The 20,712-nt window shown below is 35.6% G+C and overlaps 2 protein-coding genes across 2 annotated transcripts in view; one reads left to right on the top strand and one right to left on the bottom strand.

Moving 5' to 3' along the window:
* The window catches only part of LOC114351952 (uncharacterized), a 62,288-nt gene that overhangs the window by 32,846 nt on the left and 8,730 nt on the right, over positions 1 to 20,712 (bottom strand). Inside the window, exon 3 of the mRNA XM_028303314.1 lies at positions 20,365 to 20,516. Within this exon, the coding sequence (XP_028159115.1) occupies positions 20,365 to 20,516 (152 nt within the window). The remainder of the gene's footprint in view (positions 1 to 20,364; positions 20,517 to 20,712) is intronic.
* On the top strand, positions 630 to 3,146 carry LOC114351944 (uncharacterized). The gene is made up of 6 exons (XM_028303300.1): positions 630 to 760; positions 869 to 911; positions 1,210 to 1,313; positions 1,511 to 1,603; positions 1,958 to 2,052; positions 2,471 to 3,146. Exons 1-6 carry the CDS (start codon positions 734 to 736, stop codon positions 2,655 to 2,657), a joined length of 549 nt encoding a protein of 182 aa, XP_028159101.1. The 5' UTR covers positions 630 to 733; the 3' UTR covers positions 2,658 to 3,146.

Genomic DNA, 20,712 nt, shown 5'->3' on the forward strand with positions numbered 1-20,712 from the left:
AAATCACGTCCTAGTTGAGATAAAAAGCGAATGTACTTATTTACGGATGTAAGTCTTGCAATTTTATTCTCTATATGAGCCATATAAATTCTGAGAACGTACAAGAGGTTATCAGTGTACTCTGGGGAATTCTAATAAGATAACAAATAGGGCCACAGTCACATAGCTGAAAAACTAGTCATGCCCCTAACTTTGTATATCCCTCTTCGGGATGTAGGAACGGGATTTTTAAATCAAGTTTTAAATTCTTTATTTTCTCTAAATTTATCGAGCATTTTTTGAAATCGTAACACTGCGTGCGCGCTTAAACTTTCGTTGTAACAAATTAACTGGCCAGTATCTGTGCAAGACATATTTTTTCAGAAAAACAAATAAACAAAACATTGTACGAAAACATAGTTAACAAAAAATATTACAGAAAAAACATTTTTTTGAATAAGTCCATCGGCCTAAGGTCTGGAATTTTTAACAATATTTTTTATTACATAATAAAAATTAATGAACATACAAATTGTCACACACAGTTCTGTTTAAACGCTTGGAATTACAGAAACAGCCTCAAAAGTGTTGATAAGAAGCACAATAATGAACAGGAAAATGAATTATTATATAAAAGCACTGAACTTCCACTCTCTACACCATTAAAGCCACGGAACCAATTCCGACGCGACGTCTGGATTGTTAATTAATTAATAAATTATAATAATTGTTGTTTACAATAACATTACGGAAAATGGCGTCGATCACATTTGTTTTTGCGGTAATTATTGGTTCACTATAAATAAGACGATTTGATCTAATTTTGGTCTTTTCTAATGAGTTATTAATTCTACAAATACTTTTAATTAAATTTATTTTCATTTTTCAGGTAAACTTTCTTTTGGTGTGTTTCGTGCAGTTAAGTTATTGTGGTAAGTTGTTTTTGTTTATATAATTATTTTGTTTACTTTGCATATTTTAATAATTTGCTTTCTTTTTATTAGGTTCCTATTAGTTAATTTTTTTTTCAACTGGATTTTTAAACTTCATTTCTACGTTCTCGGGTGCCATATTAACTTTATCAATTGTTAGTAGCAATGATTCTGTAGTTACGGAAGAGCTCCTTCTGACATAGGTGTAAATACACTTAAAAGAATGAGTCAACATTTGTTTTTAGTTAAATAACAAACTTTGGTACTGAAATAAATTAATTTTTGTGTATTTTTTTAGGTACAGTTATAAAGATGCCCGCAGGTTGTGAGGACAAGCAATACTGTGAAATAAAACCCAACAATTTCCCTCAGGCCCATTTCGATGAAGTAATCAGAGATATGGTAAGTTTTATGATGATTCTATTTCACATTAGAATTTCTTAATTTAACAGTACATCAGTTTTCAGCTCTATTACCTATATCAAAATACTCACAGTGAAAACTTACTAAATTCTAAAAACTTTTGATTCGCTTCTAAACGATACGATGGTAATAATTAATTAAATAAAAGCTAACTGACTCCTAAATTGTGTTTGTAGCAAGAAAAAGAGCTGTTGAAGCCGCAACGCTACGACGATGAGCTCAAGGAACGGACTTACCACGACGAGTTCAATTGTGATACCAGAGTTAAGGTAACTACAATTTAACAACTTTCATTATTAACCTATGATTAAAGGTGACTGAGTTTCTTCCGCCACTTTTTCTCAGTACCAGCCCATATGTTGTCCCGAAGGTAGAGCAAGCTATTTTCGACATTTATTTTTTATATTGAAAGAACACAAACATTTATTCAGAAGAAAGATGTTAATTAGTTTTTACAATAGGAGTTGATGGATTAATTTGCAGTTCATTTATTAAATTACAAATCATGCAAATATTTTTGACTACAATGGTTAAAAAAGTAATACTTATTCGTATTTTATTTTTTCTTCGTCGCCGTCGTTTAATACAAAACTATAACTTAATATTTTAATGATTGTTTACAGGTAATTCGGCCGTTCATAATCAGGACCAACGCCACGATGAAGTTTGTGCTTCAAACCAACATATTTGAGCAGAGGATCAAGCAAACAGAATGCCTGTAAGTGTCACTGTATTATTTTCGCAGGAAAATACGCCTTACGCATTAGATATTTAGTGTAATTAAGTTAAAAAACAAAATAACCCAGATGATGTTAATTATTACGAATTAAATTGGCTAAAAAATAAAGAAAGAAAAAGTTAATTTATGTTAGTCTTTGAAGTTTTAAAGGTTCTTATTTTTGACTCTAGTTATGAACGTAAACATAAAGAAGATATTTTGATAACTTCAGTTTTTAGATTCTACGTTTTAACTCTGTCAAAATCCATCCAAAAAACACCAGTTATTATTTTAGTTACGGTTAAAGTAAGGTGCTTTTCAGCCTTTTAATCTTAGTTTCAATTTTACTGAAATACCTTGTAGACCTAATAAGATATTATGTTCTTCTCTGTAGTTAATTTATCGTTCTCTTCCACAGAAACCAAGGCTCAGAGTGTTTCAAGGGACTAGCTGGATTGGGGTACGCTGCTTCATGCACCCCTACTATCGGAACCATCAAGATGTATTTATACGACCCTCTGGTAGCTGACGAAAAGGAAAGGCTTCAGTATGAGGCTGTCAGTTTCCCAGCGTGCTGCTCTTGCAGTTTTAAGAGCAGAATTTAGATTTGGAAACATGCTGATTACTTTAGAACAAGTCAATTATATTGCAAGTGACGGAGAGTTCTTGAATAGGTACGCCTTCGAGCCTATTTTGATGATCAATGTCTGATGTTAAATGCACATAAAGTCTGCATAAAGGATGGGACCTGCTTACCTGATAAATGCCTACTTTTGGCTTGAAAGGCCCGGCAGATGAGTTCCACTACGCAAGGAAAAATACACGCTGCGTGTAGGTGGGATGTCGAAAGTTTTCGGATCTACCGCTTTCGCTCTTGCAAACTTCTTGGGTCAGAGAATGGAAAAGGATGCAATAGTTGTATCACAATGCTGTGCTTCGAGAAGTTATCCTTAAAGATTTTTGGCGACATTTTGCGTACATGCAAAGACGCATGTAGCGCACTATTTCGAACACTGAAACGGATGTCTAATGATGAAAAGTTGTGTTTAATTACAAAAAAGGGTTCCGTAGCAGCAAATATAATAAACTTATTATGTCAATTTAATCAACCTATCTCAAAAACTATAAGAGATACTTTGATCAAACCAAAAATCGTTGAAAGAGTTAATTAGCATGCATCACCTCTATTTTTTTTAGAATTTTATACCCCGTAGTTATAAAAATAGAGGGGGGGGGACATACTTTTTACGACTTTGAGAGCTGATATCTCAAAAACCGTTCACTTTAAGAAAAATGTTTTTTAGAAAACTTTATATCATTTTAAAAGACCTTTCCATTGATACCCCACACGGGTATGTACATCGAAAAAAAAATTTTCATCCCTCAGTTACATGTATGGGGGGCCCCACCCCCAATTCTTTTTTTTACTATTTAGTGTCATAATTTTGTAGCGGTTCATACAACACATATTCCCATCAAATTTCATCACTGTAGTACTTATAGTTTCCGAGTAAATCGGCTGTGACAGACGGACAGACGGACAGACGGACAGACGGACAGACGGACAGACGGACAGACGGACAGACGGACATGACGAAACTATAAGGGTTCCGTTTTTGCCATTTTGGCTACGGAACCCTAAAAATGACATCAATTGCGTACATTCTCCTTCATATATCCCAGTATAGAATAATTAAATATTAATAAGTTTTAAATTTTACCGCCTGACTGTAGAAGATAAGTATGTTTATTTATTTAAAAATGTAACTTATTTAGAAAACATTTATTGAAATAAGGATATACCCCACCAATGACTCTTTACATTTAAGCCGCATTTAATGTAACCAAAACTTTTTAGTTATAAGTACTATGATTAAAATGACTGATAGTTTGTAATCTAGGATTATTATCTCTTTATTCAATTTCCTTCTTATTTTTAATATTTTTTTTACAATGTAAATTATAAAAAAACTAAATATACATTATAAAAAAAATTCTTAAAAATAGTTAATCCGCTGGTAGCGGAGCAGGGATTATTATTATTATTACACGACAAAATAAAAATATTTTAATAAAATTTTAATTACTTAAACACTTGTTATATTTTAATTATGTTATAGCAGTCCCTTCCTTTATTAAGGGTCTTACAAGGTCCCCTTTCCGCAGAAAATGAATATGAAGTTTTCATAAATTAAATTCATCTTTGACTACGACATATCGCACCCTTAATAATGAATGGGCACAACTCCAAAATTCAGTTTTTTGGGAAAAGCCAAAAAACCAATCGACGGATCGCGGTTTTTTACATAATTGGCTCTAAAATCTTTATTTTATCAGCTACAACTTTCAAATTAAGCATACTTCATCACTGGTATCTGTTATATAATTTGACATAAGACATTTTTGAAAATATTGATTAAGAGTACGTAAAAAAATTGTTTAAAAAAATATTTCAAAGTTAGGCCTTTATTTTACTATTTCTGTAGTTGTGATTTTGGGTATTACTTGTACTTGTGCCCATCTAATCCTTAGGCTGAATTGTTTTATATGGCATTTTCCCTAATATTGCTCTCTAATATTTAAAAATAAGTGTATTATTCGATTTTTATATTGATTTACGCCCAAAAACATTGGGGACAGTTATTGTGCGGTATAGTAGCTTATAGCCAATTCAGTATAAGAGTAGGGTGCTGAATACTAGAAAATTATTAGATATGTCGAATTAAATAAAAATAAAGACTATTAGCTATTTCTCTGAGAAAACCGACATGAACATACTAATTTTATGCATTCAAAATATTTTTACTTAGATAGATAGGGACTCTTACCCTATAAAAAATATGCTTTTTATCAAATAAAAAAAAAACCTACAAAAACTTTTTCTGTAAGGTTTTCTGTTATGGATTTGTTCAGGATAATCACTTATTAAAGTCCAACAGCCAGTACCTTGGTATCTTTTTTCCACTATCCTGCTGTCCTGGTGGAAGGAACCGTTCTCCTTGTCCCTTACTATAATCACCCACATTATGTGGGACTCAGTTCAAATGGCTATTGTAAAAAATACAATTTAATACTCAAATTGTGGTGTGTAATTTTTGAAGGATTTTAGCAACCAGTTTTGAACACAAGAATATCTATTCTGGTGTTCTAACATTCCCCAAAAAATATTTTACCACTAAAGCACCTTAGCCATGCTTCAGATTCAATTTGTGTTATATGGTTTACAAATACAGTCTTTTATAAGAGCACGGATTTGCAGTCCATCGAAGATAGCTGCTTATAATTTTTCCGTACTCATCATCATTTTGCTTTTGATCATTTTAGTGATTAGAAAGCTCAATACATATCTTTGGCCCTCCAAATAGAAGCCCTTTACATCCTGCTTGACTTCAGTATTGCAAAAAGTCTAGGTACACAAGGTTTACGACGATATTGGACACCCAATATTTATTATTTTGTACATTTTTTTTTATCCCAGAGTATGCTTGGTTAGTTATCACAAACTCCGTGATCTTTTTTCTTTGCTTTTGTGTACAATATTTGCCACATATTAATAAAAACTGTTAGTGGTGTTAAGAACATTACGAACTCATATTTTTTAAGACAAAAATCACTTTAGAACTTAAATTTAGACAAACTGAAAATTTCAAGGTCTAATAGCTGTCGCAAAAATGTTTATATCGAAAAATGGATTTTCATTAAATTCTCCATAAAAAACGGGAATTTCATACTTTAACACCTAATACATCATAAGACCAATTATTATTATACTGTAAAGTTAGTTTCTTCTTTCCTTTTTAGTCTGTTTCTCTTGATTTTAGGAAATAAATATTTTATTACCAAAAAAAAATTTTTTTTTCAAACCTACCTATAATAATTATAATAACAAGCCTAATTTATCTTAAATTGCACAAAAAAGTAAGTAATGCGTGTATTAAACCCATTAAAGTAAAAAAATAATATTGTCCAGCTAGCTTGTTCTACTCGAATCACTGTGCAGCGTCCCGACGGGCTCGCGCGTGACACTCGACTGATATAATACCCGCCGGCGGGGCGCTTCGCTGTAGGTAATTATCGGATGTACCGCGCGGAGTGAGCCAGGCCTGCTGCAGGAGCACCTCTCCAATTTACCAGGAGTATTTGGCATTCTTCTTGAAGGTAGGTATCATAAAAGGCGAGCGGAGGGACAAATCGCATCAGGTATTTATGTACTTTAAGATTTAACAAAATCAATTTGGAAATCTCATATTTGATACCATGAATCAAGGCGCAAAAAAGGGCGTGTGAAAAGACGTCACTTTATATTTAATATCAATCGATGAGCAACGCGCTCGATCATAAAAGACTTGGTAGTTTCGTTGACGTCATACTTTTTCCGTGCCGTACCGTTTGAGGTCAGACACCTACCAAGCTGTCACGAGGTGCGCAGGAGACTACGTGCGTCAGTCACGTCACACCTTGGCAGGTATAAATACTGGCCTGTAAAAGACACCCAAAACTTGATTTTGAAATCGAGAAAACTTGTTTTTTTTTTATGCTAGCCAAGGCAGGTATTTGACCGCAATCGCAATATATTAATTCAAATATTAATAAAAATTAATTAAAATATTAATAGATTCAAGATTATCACCCGTATTCACGAACGATACTTGCTTAAGTGAAGCAGAAAATCGAACGCACAGCGTTGAATAGAGCTTTGTGATTGGTTCATGTGTCACCCTGTGCGTCCACGCGCACTGTGAGACCTCATAGTAATGTTTGTGAGTACCTACGGGTGTAGGTATTTGTGGTTGAATTTAAATATTCAAACCAATCGAAGTAAAAAGTCTGTGCTTGAGTTTGAATCGAGTTTTTGTTGCATTGTTTCGTATAGAACATTAAGCTAAAATATTTCCCGAAAAATCGTTTCAGTTTTCATCCATTTTCCACATTTTTAAACTTGATTTATTTCCATAATATAGCTATTTCCTTATATTGTGGGAACGATAATACCTATAATATAAAGATCAATGATATAAGTAAACAGGAAATTGTTATACGTAAGAGCGAAAAAATAAAAAAATCATATGGGCTTTCCGTGAAAGGAATGACTCTCATTTTTCTCTTACATCCTGTTTAGGTAAGTACACTTTACTCGTACATATAAAAAATTTACCATAGGGTCATATTAATAATTTAATTAATTGTATAGTAAAACTACATGTCTAAGGCTGAGTTGCACCACCTTAATTTTTTAAAATATGTAAGTGCTATTGGAATGCACTTGCAACTGGAGCTAGTGGAGTAATCCAATTGTAAAGCAATGATTGAGATTATGGCTGTAAGATGGTTTAAGGTTTGTTAAAATCTTTTAGACTGCTAACAATGTATGATACGTAGTTTTAAAGCTTTTTGTTGTGTCTTCTTTACTGGTAATTTCTTCAAGATTGTAGGGGTTTATTCTTAACAGACGGGAAGTGGTTTCGTATGCGAATCTTTGTGTGGTGAGGCACTGATTAATTACATGTTAAAATTTTCAATACACTTTCTTATTAATAACTAGCTGACCCGGCGAACTTTGTTCCGCCTTAATGGCAATAAATAAGCAGACTTTTTTTTAATTTCGAACGGGATAAAAAGTATCCTATGTCCTTCTCCTGGCTCTAAACTACCTCCCTGACAATTTTCAGCTAAATCGGTTAAGCCGTTCTTGAGTTATAAGCGAAGTAACTAACACGACTTTCTTTTATATATATAGATAGTCAATTGCAGTTTTTATCTAATCGATATCTGTAGGAACAGAGATTCCGCAATATCAAGTTATTGGTTTGCTGATTCTAATATTTTAGTTACAGGAGCACAATAAGGAAATGAAAGCATTTGATTAAAGTAGGAAAGATTAAGCTTTCCTTGTAAATTATCAGGTCTGGAGTAGACTAGACTAGTAATCTGCCATTTTAGTAGAGAAATTATGCAAAGTGACTCTTTCCTGTACAATTGACAGGTGAAAATTATAATACCTGCTATGGTATTGTACGCCTAATAATTACTGCTAGGTTCTTAATAAAACATAAGAAATTATCCCATGCTGTACAGAGGGCCTAGTGTGAGTTAACATCAAAAATGACATTAAATGTATGAAGGATTGTACACCGCCCCTAGCGGGAAACGTTCAAAAACTAAAATTTTCATACATTTATTAAAAAACACACTCAGCCCAATAAGGGTTTTCGCGAATGAAAAATCCGTCAGAAGGCAATACGTAGACGCGAGGTCTAAATGCTGCATGATTGGTTATTTTTGACATGACATTGACAGATATGTCAAAATCCACCAATCACGCAGCAGTCAGACCCCACATCCACGTCCTGCCATCTAGCGGATCTTTCATTCGCGAAAACCCTCCTTGCACAAGGCTTTCACCTTATAGACTTGCTAGCGCCATCTAGTGAAGATCCCAGACATCTCTGATTCATCTCTCAAAATTCATGATTTAGTTCACTTTAGTCTCTAAATAAACCCATTTATTAACCATGATAATAAATTGCCTTGTACAATATCAATAGGATGTTGGCCTTCCCCCTTTACATGGAATCGACCCATGGAATGATTCGATTTATTAATTGTTTTACTTTTATTATCGTTAATAAGTTTACGCTTCAAAAGGGGCAAGGTCTTCCCCCTATTGTGGGATTAAAATAAAATTCCCAATGAATATGAAATGATTTTTGTTGTTTTTATCCTATCCTACTAATCCTACTAATATTATAAATGCGAAAGTTTGGATGTCATGATGTCTGGATGTTTGGATGTCGGGATGTCTGGATGTTTGTTCCTCTTTCACGCAAAAACTACTGAACGGATTTGGTTGAAACTTTACAGTATAATTGTTTATAACCCAGATTAACATATAGGCTATAATTTATGACGATCTGTGACAAACTAAATTTCACGCGGGTGAAGCCGGGGGCGAAAGCTAGTTGTATAATAAACTAGCTTCTTACGCGTGAAAACCCGTTTTCGCAACATTTTTCATTATTTCTTTGCTCCTATTGATCGTAGCGTGATGTTGTTTAGCCTATAGCCTTCCTCGATAAATGAGCTATCTAACACTGAAAGAATTTTTCAAATCGGACCAGTAGTTCCGGAGATTAGCGCGTTCAAGTAAACAAACAAACAAACTCTTCAGCTTTATAATATTAGTATAGATTCATCCTACCTATCCTGCAACCTGCAACGTATATCAATACACAAAGATATTTTTCACGAGTGTCCTATTGAATCCAGAAGGTAGTAAATAATTTAATGATAATATATTAAAGACTTAAAACAAAATAAAAATTTAAATTTTTGGGACAAAAGACATCAACGGGATTCCAAATAAATAATAAAATTAAATTAAATAATTACATTTCATAATCGCATAGAAAACAATTCTTACTCATATTCCACTGAGAATCATTACTACGAAAATATTTAGGTGTTTTTGTAAGATCTTGCAAGTGCACACTGTAAAATGAAGTAGGTATTGGGAATAGTTACAATAACATGAAACAATAAAATGTAGGAATGAAAATGAAATTAATAATACACAGGTGTAGGTACATACTTTCTACAGAATATTGCCCTGCATTTCTTTTTTAGTTGTTTTTACCCAATGAGGGTTTTCGCGAATGAAAGATCCGCTAGATGGCGGGACGTGGATGTGGGGTCTGACTGCTGCGTGATTGGTGGATTTTGACATATCTGTCAATGTCATGTCAAAAATAACCAATCATGCAGCATTTGGACCTCGCGTCTACGTATTGCCATCTGGCTGATTTTTCATACGCGAAAACCCTCATTGGGTTCCAAAGAAAATCATCATCAATCATCAAGCAGTCATCGTGATTCATGATATCATCTCTCCATTCAAACCCAGAGTACAACATGTACTGTTATAATAAATGACTCAGTTAATAATAAAGCATTGGGGAAACCATATCGTACTACGCTTATAGAGTCCAATTCATAGGAATATGACATTCTTGTCTCTAAGGAAAACGCAAGGTCATAATTTATTTATTTATGAATACGCTATTTTTTGTGGGAAATTGCCTACAACTCAAAAATTTTCAAGATTATCAGCTAAGTAACTTAATTAGTTCCGAAAAAGACCGACTGGAAAATTGGAAAGATACGATAGAGACAAGAATAATTGAGCATTGATCCTATTATGTTATTGATTGAATTTATATGTTTTGACTAATCACCGTCTTCATTATACATTTATTTCTGTAAATCTAACCAACAAGAGGCGTTTACGAAGATTCCTCGTTTAACATTTACCCCTGGTAAATGATGGTATACAAAGTGTGTTTTGGATAGGGCTAGTGATAATTTAAGGCGATGTTGTGATGTCAATTTTATCGACAATTATCCTGCTTTCGCCTCCGAGATTTATTTTACCGTGTAGTACCCCTGTACGACAAGCCAATCCGCACACAATATTCNAATGTAGAATTGTAGAATAACGTCTACCGCTACAAAATTATTTTAATCCACAGTCAGACTAGCTATAAATTTAACAAAATATCAGTTTTATCGGAATTAATTAATTTTTGAATAGAGTCACACGATATCATTCGATGACTATGCGAATGCAGTACGATGATACGATTACTTTTACGTTGCGGCAATCACTAAAATTCGCTAAAATGACACTAATGACGTTTAAAAAGTGGCACGCTCGGCTTCATACAATTTTTGACCAGTGTTGCCAGAAGGTTACTTTTGTAACCTTTTTGGTTACTTTTGAACTGCATTGGTTACTTTTAGGTTACACTAATGAAAAGGTTACTTTTCAGTAAAAAATATTAATAGTGACAATTTAAAAATGATGTCATAAACTGCATTTAAACATGAATTTGATTTATTATTTGTTAAAGACAATGAGTTTTAGCGAATGTTATTCGATAATGAAACGCAAATCCATGAAACGGTTTTATACGNTTTGACGATTTAACATGTCAAGAAGATTATTATGATTGATAAACTAAAACCTTCTTGTTAGTTCAACCTGCCACTATCTATTAAATAAAAAAAACTACATTTTGTAACATTGTGCATTGCACTGATGGGATAGAAAAATAAACGAGCAAAACCTTATTCGTTAGCAAACGTCATATTTATTTAAATGTTAGTAGCACTGTGTAGTATGTATGTGTATTCTTGCACGGTTATGTTGGCAGGTTTGACTCTTACAGTACCTACTGCAAGCGAAAACCGACACTAAGGTGACGAACCTTTTCATTCCGCGACTGTACATTGTACCACACTTAACAGAAGTCGCACCTACGAGTATTTATCCTAATAAAACAACGAATCGAAGTTAGGTAAGTACTTTATGGACGTTGATATGGGACGTGCTCGGAGCGTGCGAAACTTTGTATGCGACACGGATAATGCCCGGAGCTTCCACAGTCTCGAATTCTGAGAATGATGCGACATAATAATAACGAATAGCTATACCTACTTAAGCAAATTGGTCTATCACTCTATCTTTAACTAATCTCTAATTTTTAAGTGATCCCTATGCAAAAAAATTCCTCTTACGTGATCCATAGGGGTCACTTAAAAATTAGGGATTGATGGTGAATACGGGCATAAGTCACCCGATATTTGGGTCCGGCTGTTAATCAGTGAAATGCGTACATAAACCGATTTGGTATCAGCCGATTCTTCATACAAATTGGAAACCGAAACGTCTGTGCTTTGCGGGGTGACTAAATATTTAAGATTAACCAATCACAAACAAACATAGGAGTTATAGACCTGAATTTCAGACAACCTGCGCATTATGAATACACCTTAACTAAGCGCAGTCCTGACGAATCTTCGCAAAATAGGTTATGCAAATGGTTGCGAAGTTTACGATTCATAGCTTTGAAGTTTGCGAGAGGTTCAATTGGAATTAATAAAGATGCATTTGCGATCTTATTGCAATAACGTAAGAACGTTTCATCCATCAATTATGGATCCTACACAGTTCTGACTCTGACTGGAGATTTTAAGATTAATTTTCCAAACTCCTATCCAATGTTAGCAAGGGCCATTTTTAATCAATTCCTTACTTATAGTCATATCTCTTATGTTCAATCCGGTTGAGTTAACTGCGCACCTGGTGACCGTGACGTCACATCGATGCTCTACTACAAACGGGGTGAATGCGGGGAGGTGTGCGTGTAAGTGGGAGGGAGAGTCGCATTCCAGTGAGGTGCTTGAACGGGTTGTAACAACAAATGAGATAGATACCCCTAAAATTAACGATAGCGTTGACTGTATTTTTTTTTTGTGGTAGATACGTACTACGTAAGTTTTTACTATAAACGCCACAAATCTTTTACAGCATTTGAATATGCATTTAAATGGATTTCCCCGCACATAGTTCTGTCACTAATCGCCCTACATTTCGCGCCGTAAAGTAATTATCGCGGTAAGTTTCCCAGCGTAGCTCGGTCCTGACGACGGGCAGCAAAATAGGTTATGCGTTATACCACAGAATAATAATAAGTACTACGTACAGAAGTTTTACTTCGCGAAGGTATTTAAAAAATGTATGCTCAATGTCATTAACAATTTGGTGTCATTTAGCCTGTCTCAAGAGTCAAGCACCATTTTGTTGACAAACGTCAGTGATCGGTGATCGGCACTGCGCCGAAGCTATAGGGCTGACTTCGGTAAAATCATGTGACGTGAGGTGCCAAACTGCGGAAAAGTGCGGAGGAAATACATGATTTAGCATGAATTATCATGGATAATATTAACTACTTATTTACCTCTCAGTGTCTTGAGGCAACTTAAAAAAGTACATTCTGTGTTTTTATTATTATTTAGGCAGTTAAATACTGCACAGTATTTAGTACACCATTTTCTTTATTTTCTTCCATCATACGCGTGCGTGAGTCAATGTTCGCTCGTATGTGAGGCTTGTCGAATAGTATCCTGTAGGTGGGCCATCGTGCTTGTTTTGTTTTCGATGTAAACTTGCGGAGATGAACAGGCCTGGTTATCCTGGTTGGTACTCATTAGGTTCGCTAGTCTCCTCTAAGCCGAACACAATGCAGGTATAATGGGGTAAGCTGTAAGCAAGTATTAATAGGGTACGTATAATGGGGTAAGTTAACAAGATAAACAGTCTGTTGTGTAGATTGTAAAAAGGGCTTTTTTGAAACAAAAAATGTAAAGTCAGATACGTCGACTGTTATAAAAGTCTAGAAAGTGTAATTCTATAAAATTCTGTATCAGCAACGTCTTATTTTATAACAGTACCAAAAATACTTTTTAACGTGAAAATAAACTCCACACACATCCACAGAGTTTTATTGTGTATACTTATTTATTCATAATCCTCTTCGTTGTTTTGGTTCCCCTGAAATTCTCAGGAAAAAACCTCGTTGAGTCTGTAGTTGGAAGGGAGTCAACCGTCCCTCTTTTTACCCGACTGCGCCAGAAGAAGGGTTATGTTTTTGTGGTGAAAACTTGGCGAAACCAGGTCGATTCAAATTAATAGAAGATGAAGTGCCTATTGACGTTCCATAGTCCGCAATCAATCAAAGTTCAATAGTAAGTAGTTTCACTTGAACTTTGAGTAAAGGATTCAAACCACGTAACCCACAACTCAGATTATATCTTTATTACATTAGTGTAAATAGTAAGGTATGGCTTAAGCGCGAAATTGAATTTTATTTCAACTTGAAGTCAGGTTTTTGCAATATTTTTCAATGCACCAATACGTAGAATATTCGATGCGGCCTTGGTGGTTTATTCGTCCAAGGATGCGGCACATACAAGCAATTTATAAGCCAAGGTTTGGTTTTTGACGTAATTTTTCGCTGTTGGTTCCTCTGACACACATTTCTGAAGTTGTTCGCCAAGTCACGTATGAGCCGACGCAATGTATTGCATTATTTGTCTCAGTGACCAGTGCCAGTGCAACTTGTTGATATCGTGAAAATAAATGTTATGTTTGTGAAGAACAATTTATTATCCTTTACGTAAACCCTTTTACGGACTTCACAAAGGAGGCGCTTTTATGTTCTACTAGTAATATGTTTGATATCTTTTTCTATAAAGTAAGTATTGTTCTATTTTCCTATTTGTCTGCATTTATACAACGATGATGATATTATAATTTTGTGTGAAGTTCACACTTTACTTTTAAAATTAACCACAAACTGACTTTTCATATCAATAAAATCAAAGTAGAGTTCATAGCCGTCGAGTGAAACGTTAAACATAATTTACCCGTTCCAATATTTTGAAATACCTATCGCCCTCGAATACCCGGAATAGTTTGAAATTCCTGAACTAGGTCATTGTAATGGGCTTCGAGTGATGGGATGAACTACAAAATCCGATTTCTCGCGTCTAATGAAAGCCCTGCGAGGGAAGTAATTAGCACTCGGTTAATCAACAAAAAACTACACAACATGCAAGGCTACAGAATACAAACTTCGAACAAAGTTAATCTTGCCAACGCAGATTCAGCGCTCGCCTTCAAATTTGCGTTACGAAATATCAGACAATTCAAATTGTTGGCATTGAAACAATTAGACAATATCCCATTTCACTAATTGGATGGTTGGATAATCTGATAAAACGTCCTGAGAGTCCTTTTGAATTTAATTCGTATACGATAATCGTATAATAAATTCTATTCAAATAAATACAATTTGCCGTCCTTATAAAATTTGCATTGATAGAATTTTAAATGTTTTCATCTTTCGTGTGGTTGTTTACTCATCGTTTTATTATGAATTTACACTCAAGAATTAACATACTCTAACGTAGATTGATCTTCTTAGCAACTTTTTATGATGTTTGCCTGTGAATTTAAATTCAGTCGGTCCAACAAATTTTGAACCATCTAAAATAACTAGGAGAAAATGTTTCGTGCACGACTCTTCTTAAACCTTGATGAAGTTTAAAATAAACTCCCTGATTTTGTTACAAATGCTCTTAATTAAAATTTAACTATGGAGTGTGCCTTAATCAAGACTTATTCGTAGAATCGCAGGTGCGTATTATCATTCAAATTTGTATTAATTGGAGAATGATGTAAAGCCCTGTCGACTGATGGTTTAATTTCAGGTGCCTCTTGGGATTTGATTGTGATCATTAAAGTGTAAGAGGAGGATCTCAATTACTTTAGTTTATTTGACGCACAAATATTACTATTACAAATATTACTATTACGCTATAGTACTCTTTCATTGTCACTTAAAATTAGTTCGATTTAAATTGGAAGTAGTGAATGCTATGTCGTTGTCGTATCGTATGCCTATACGGCAGATCATAGTGGAACCTACTAACCCCTAACAACTTTGTACCTATGATAATGAATAAATTTCATTTTCATTTTGAAAAACCACGAGAAAAATAGTACCTATTTTTCAACAGAAATTGAAAGATGCTTTAATAAAAGTCCATATTTTTAAAATGGGTCGTGACTCGTGCAATACGATGTGTTTACATTGACGATTTGTTGACTGAATATTCAATATTGACTAGATCCTTTTGCAAATAGAAAAGCTACGCAAAATAATTCCTTTGCTATCACGACAACATCAGTTCAATTGAAAAAAGTGAAACTAACGTTTTTCACTCACTGTGTAAGAATCAGTTAACGAAAAATCAACAGTAATCGATTCTTTAATAAATAGCAAATGAAGAAATATTTGTTTTCTGTCCCCAAGGGAATATGTACGGGTAAATTCAGCGTGGGGCAAATGAAAACGAAGTGATGCCATAAATAAATGTGTTCACAGCTCACGTAATTTGGCTTGTTAACTTAACACCAAGCCGGGCCCAAATTGTTGACCAAACCTCATTAATGATTCTGCGAAGGCTTACTTGGATTTTGGAAGTTCATAAGCTATGCCAATGTCGGTATTAGTTACGGTCTTAATGGATGGTTAACGCAAGTCCCAGGGTATTAATATCGCGCCATTTTCTGACGCCCGTATTTTGTTATTTTGCTTTTTGGTAGCCACGGACGCCTTATTTTTAACTTTGTCACAACAACGATTCAGAAGACGAGCTTCTTTATACATATGCCAAAAAACTTCAAGAATTTACTGTTTAGATAGACTCACAATGATTTTACTCAATTATTTTATCTACAATAACTACATTAGTATAAAACAAAGTCGTTTTCCGCTGTCTGTCCCTCCTATGTATGCTTTGATTTTTAAAACTACGCAACGGAATTTGATGCGGTTTTTTGTATTAGATAGAGTGATGCAATGCAAGAGGAAGGTTTATGTATACTTAGCACCCGTGCAAAGCCTCGGCGCTAGTAATGTTATAAAGAGGAAAGATTTGATTGTTTGTATTGAATCGGTTCCTAAACTACTGGACCAATTTGCAAAATTCTTTCATCAAATTCGCCGGGTAGTACTGAATATGACTGCGCCAAATATCTGATGTCAGTCAACCGAGATACTCAAAAGGAAATAAAATTCTCATGCCTATTGGATGGCACTTAGAGATTTGCTGAGTCGTGGTGTATTAGCATGCACGCTATGATTATGCAGAGGGCTTTTCAATAGGATCAATATGGAGGACATCGAAGATTGGAGACTGTGGTGGGCGTAAAGGGAATGTTTTAAGTGAAATGTACCCCATTTCATACTCGTCTAAACTTAGGCTGAGTTGCACCATCTTACTTTAACTTTGACAAACGTCAAAAATCTGTCAAATTTCATACAAAATACACCGGTTATCGCTATAGTTACGGTCAAAGTTAGGTGGTGCAACTCAGCCTAAGAATTAGAATGATTATTATTGACGGGATTGCTACCATGTTACCTTAATTACGAGCCTCCGATATTTTCGGCACTGTTGCAAGCGCCATGATCACGGAGTAATTGAGGAACTGGCGGGTGAGATGTTATGGGCAGACATATCATCTAATATTTTCTAGTCTAGTGCTTAAATAACAAGGTCAGCTGGTAGAGAATGGCGTATGGCATTAAGCTCGCCTTTTTGTACAGAACATTGTTGTGTGTGCAATAAAGTCTTTAAATAAAATAAATAAATAAATCAGTCAGTGCCTGAGGTATGGGAGCGGCACGGGAGGGGTGTCATTGATATATTATGACGTGACAGAGCGTACAAATATGAAGTCTTGCTGACGCTTGACATCCACAAAAACACCTTCCCGTGCTACTCCCATAACTCAGGAACTGACTGAGGAACTGAGTGAGTAGTCAACCAATTATACTTAGGGCTGATTTTTCAATAGCCTGATAACTTTTATCTGAAGAATAAGTTTGTCACATTGACAGTTTTAGTATGGGAAATATGTCAAAATGACAAGTTTATTCTTCAGTTAAAAGAAATCTGATGTTTGAAAAATCAGCCCTTAATAGATTTATTAATAAAACGCAATCCGAAGAGAAGTTGACCTTCACCCGTGTATATTATTTACCAGATACTTGTTTTATTAATTCTTAAACGTAAGCAAATGTATTCCGAAAAGGTCGCCAATTTAAATCTGGTCGAGGCTATCCAGAATTAGAAGAAGAACTGTTATATTTTTCTATACTACCGAAGTAATTATTTGTTTACCAAACATAATTTATTATGTTTCTACATATTAACCGCCTCTGTGGTCTAGTGGTAAGTTCACCTTCTTCAGACGCAGAGGTCCCTGGTTGGATTCCCAGTGGGAGCAGATTTTTCTGTTCGGTTTGGTTGGTGATAGGGCTTGTTCTAAGTCAGCCTGGCTAACTACCACCATCTTACCTAAGTCTGTCGCCATAACAACAAATGTTAACATCATTGTTGTGTTCCGGCAGTTAGAGGTAAGATGGCCAGTTCCTCCGTGGTTGAGGATTCCGGGTGAAGCTCGTCACTTAATATCAGGTGAGATACAGGCCAAGAGCCTCCTCGTAATTGTAGATAAAAAAAAAGAATTTCAATATACAGCAGCACAGGAGGGGTGACATTGACATAATTATGACGTAACATAAAATATAAATCTGAAGCAGATCGCTGATAAGTATTTGATGTTACAAAAACACCCTCCTGTGCCGCCCCCGTACCTGAAACACTGACTAAAAGCTAAACTAACTAATAAGTACCTAAAATTTGCTTGAAGCCAGCTGCTGGTTACGTAACATTATTCTATATAGGTTCGGTCGTGTAAGAAAGAGTTTGTTTTTGTTGAAACAAAATTATTTTCCGAACATAGAAAAAGGTTTTGGGAGATCCGTTACAACGCTGACATGTGATTGATCTTGCATGGAGAGTTTCTTTTTTATCCAAAGCATGGAATCCTAATCGGTTTCAAATTATGAAATGTACAGTGTGTTATTTTTTTATTTGATAAAAAAGGCTTTATGTTTCTTTTTACTACTCAAATTCATTTTTTTCCCTACAGAGTCAATATCAGATTCTCAAAAAAAAAATACGTCACCATATTAAAATACTGATTGCTGTGGAAAGCTATTTTTCATAAATATTTGAACTTCGGTCCCTTGGGAAAAGTTGTTGCGTTTGAGTAGACCAAAAAATCCTTTTTTTATTAAGTATAAAAATTAACAAAATAAGAGGACACCTGTATTGCGACCAGATGATATAAATCCTATAATATTATCATTATAGCTATAACGTTATGTTATTCTGGGTACTTGAGCACGTTTCATATGATTGCGACTCTCCCAAAGGATGTTTTGTGAAAAATTTCTCAAGTGGAATTACGAGAAGACGAAACTAGGTACCTCCGTAATTGAGAAAATTGCCTCAGTAGATATATATTTTGTCTCTCTCACTTGGGAAAACAGTACGTTAATTATTAATGTAAGGATGTGATGACTCAGTTAAGTTAAATTAAGAAGGGACGTACCTGAAATATTAATTAAGGTTTACGTAACACTTTTACTTACAGCTTAAAAATCTGCACGATTTATGAAATTCAACCACCTACCCAGTACTAGAGCAGGTTGAAAAATAACATTTAATTTTGTATGCTCTGTCACATCATAATACCTATGTCAACGCACCCCTCCTGTCCCGCTTCCATACCTCAGGCAGGCATTGACTTACGCCAGCGGTTCACAAACTTATTTAGTCTACTGCCCACTTTGAGAATAAAATATTTTTTAGCGCCCCCCATTCTTGTAGTCAAGAGTCGAGCTCAGTCGGTGTCTAAGAGTCCTCCTAGTAGATGACGCATCCCAAGCCTCTACACAACGGCCCCATTTTTTTTTCTGCGTCTCTTACCGCCCCCCTTTAAGCCTGCAGCCACAGAATAATAATAAGTACTACGTACAGAAATTTTACTTCGCGAAGGTATTTAAAAAAATGTATGCTCAATGTCAATAACAATATGGTGTAATTTAGCTTGTCTCAAGAGTCAAGCAAGTTTGTCAGAAGTTTTGTTGACAAACGTCAGTGATCGGTACTGCGCCGAAGCTATAGGGCTGACTTCGGTAAAATGATGTGACGTGAGGTGCCAATCTGCAGAAAATGGCGGAGGAAATACATGATTTAGCATGAATTATCATGAATAATATTAACTACTTATTTACCTCTCAGTGTCTTGAGGCAACTTAAAAAAGTACATTCTGTGTTTTTATTATTATTTAGGCAGTTAAATACTGCACAGTATTTAGTACACCATTTTCTTTATTTTTTTCCATCATACACAAGAATACGCGTGCGTGAGTCAATGTTCGCTCGTATGTGAGGCCTTGTCGAATAGTACTCTTGTAGGGGGCAATCGTGCGTGTTTTGTTTTCGATGTAAACTCGCGGAGATGAACAGGCCTGCTGCAGCGTCCACAAGGGGGCGTTATCGCCCACTTTGGGAAATACTGACTTAAGCGCTAGACTTTACTAGCATACCACCTTAACACCTTTAGTGAGCTGCCACACTGGCGGATTTGCAAGCGTTTTCAAAGCGGAGCGGTGACACCGCGTGTCCGCAGCGAACACGTCGCGGATTCTCAACGTCTCCGCCTCGCGTCGCTGCTCCGCTTTGAAAATGCTTGTAATCCGCCAGTGTGGCAAGGCCCTTAGGATTATCTAAATATACATAACTCAAAGGTGACCGACTGACTGACTGGCATAGTGATCTGTCAACGCACAGTCCAAACCACTGGACGCATCGGGCTGAAATTTGGCATGCAGGTAGATGTTATGACGTAGGCATCAGCTAAGAAAGTATTTTACGAAACTCCATCCCTAAGGGGGTAAACGGGATCCACGCGTACAAAGTCACGGGCGGCCGCCGTTATTATTATACTTCTTCTTCAAAACTCCGTCACAAGAATATTATTATACTTACAGTCTCCTCTTTTCGGCCCATTCATCCGCGTGCTCCTGCGCCACTCTCTCGAGGTGCTCCCTTGCCCTCTCCGCTTTGGTGAACACTTGCAACCGCCTCGCCACGTCCACTTCCACTCTCTTCAGGGTCAGGTCGTCACGGGCTCGTTCATCCTGATGGCATGTACCATTGACAGGGTTAACTATAGGTCTGACGTTAACTGAGTGAGTGCCTAAGGTACGGGAGCGGCAAGGGTGTTTTTGAGACGGCAAACGTCAGCGAGACTTCAGATATCCTTTAACGCTTCCACAGACCAAACACGGGGCAGTAGCAGCGCAGTTTGAATGCGGGCCCGCGTAAGTTGTAATA

Source organism: Ostrinia furnacalis, unplaced genomic scaffold (genome assembly GCF_004193835.3).
Source record: "Ostrinia furnacalis isolate ACB-3 unplaced genomic scaffold, ASM419383v2 OfSCF1226, whole genome shotgun sequence".
Lineage (NCBI taxonomy): Eukaryota > Metazoa > Arthropoda > Insecta > Lepidoptera > Crambidae > Ostrinia > Ostrinia furnacalis.

What these genes read in the sequence shown, in the direction of transcription:
- LOC114351944 (XM_028303300.1), top strand. Translation starts at nt 734, where the DNA reads ATGGCGTCGATCACATTTGTTTTTGCG. An exon ending in CGATCACATTTGTTTTTGCG is followed by an intron (nt 761 to 868) that starts GTAATTATTGGT and finishes TTCATTTTTCAG; the next exon opens with GTAAACTTTCTTTTGGTGTG. An exon ending in ATCAAGCAAACAGAATGCCT is followed by an intron (nt 2,053 to 2,470) that starts GTAAGTGTCACT and finishes TCTCTTCCACAG; the next exon opens with AAACCAAGGCTCAGAGTGTT.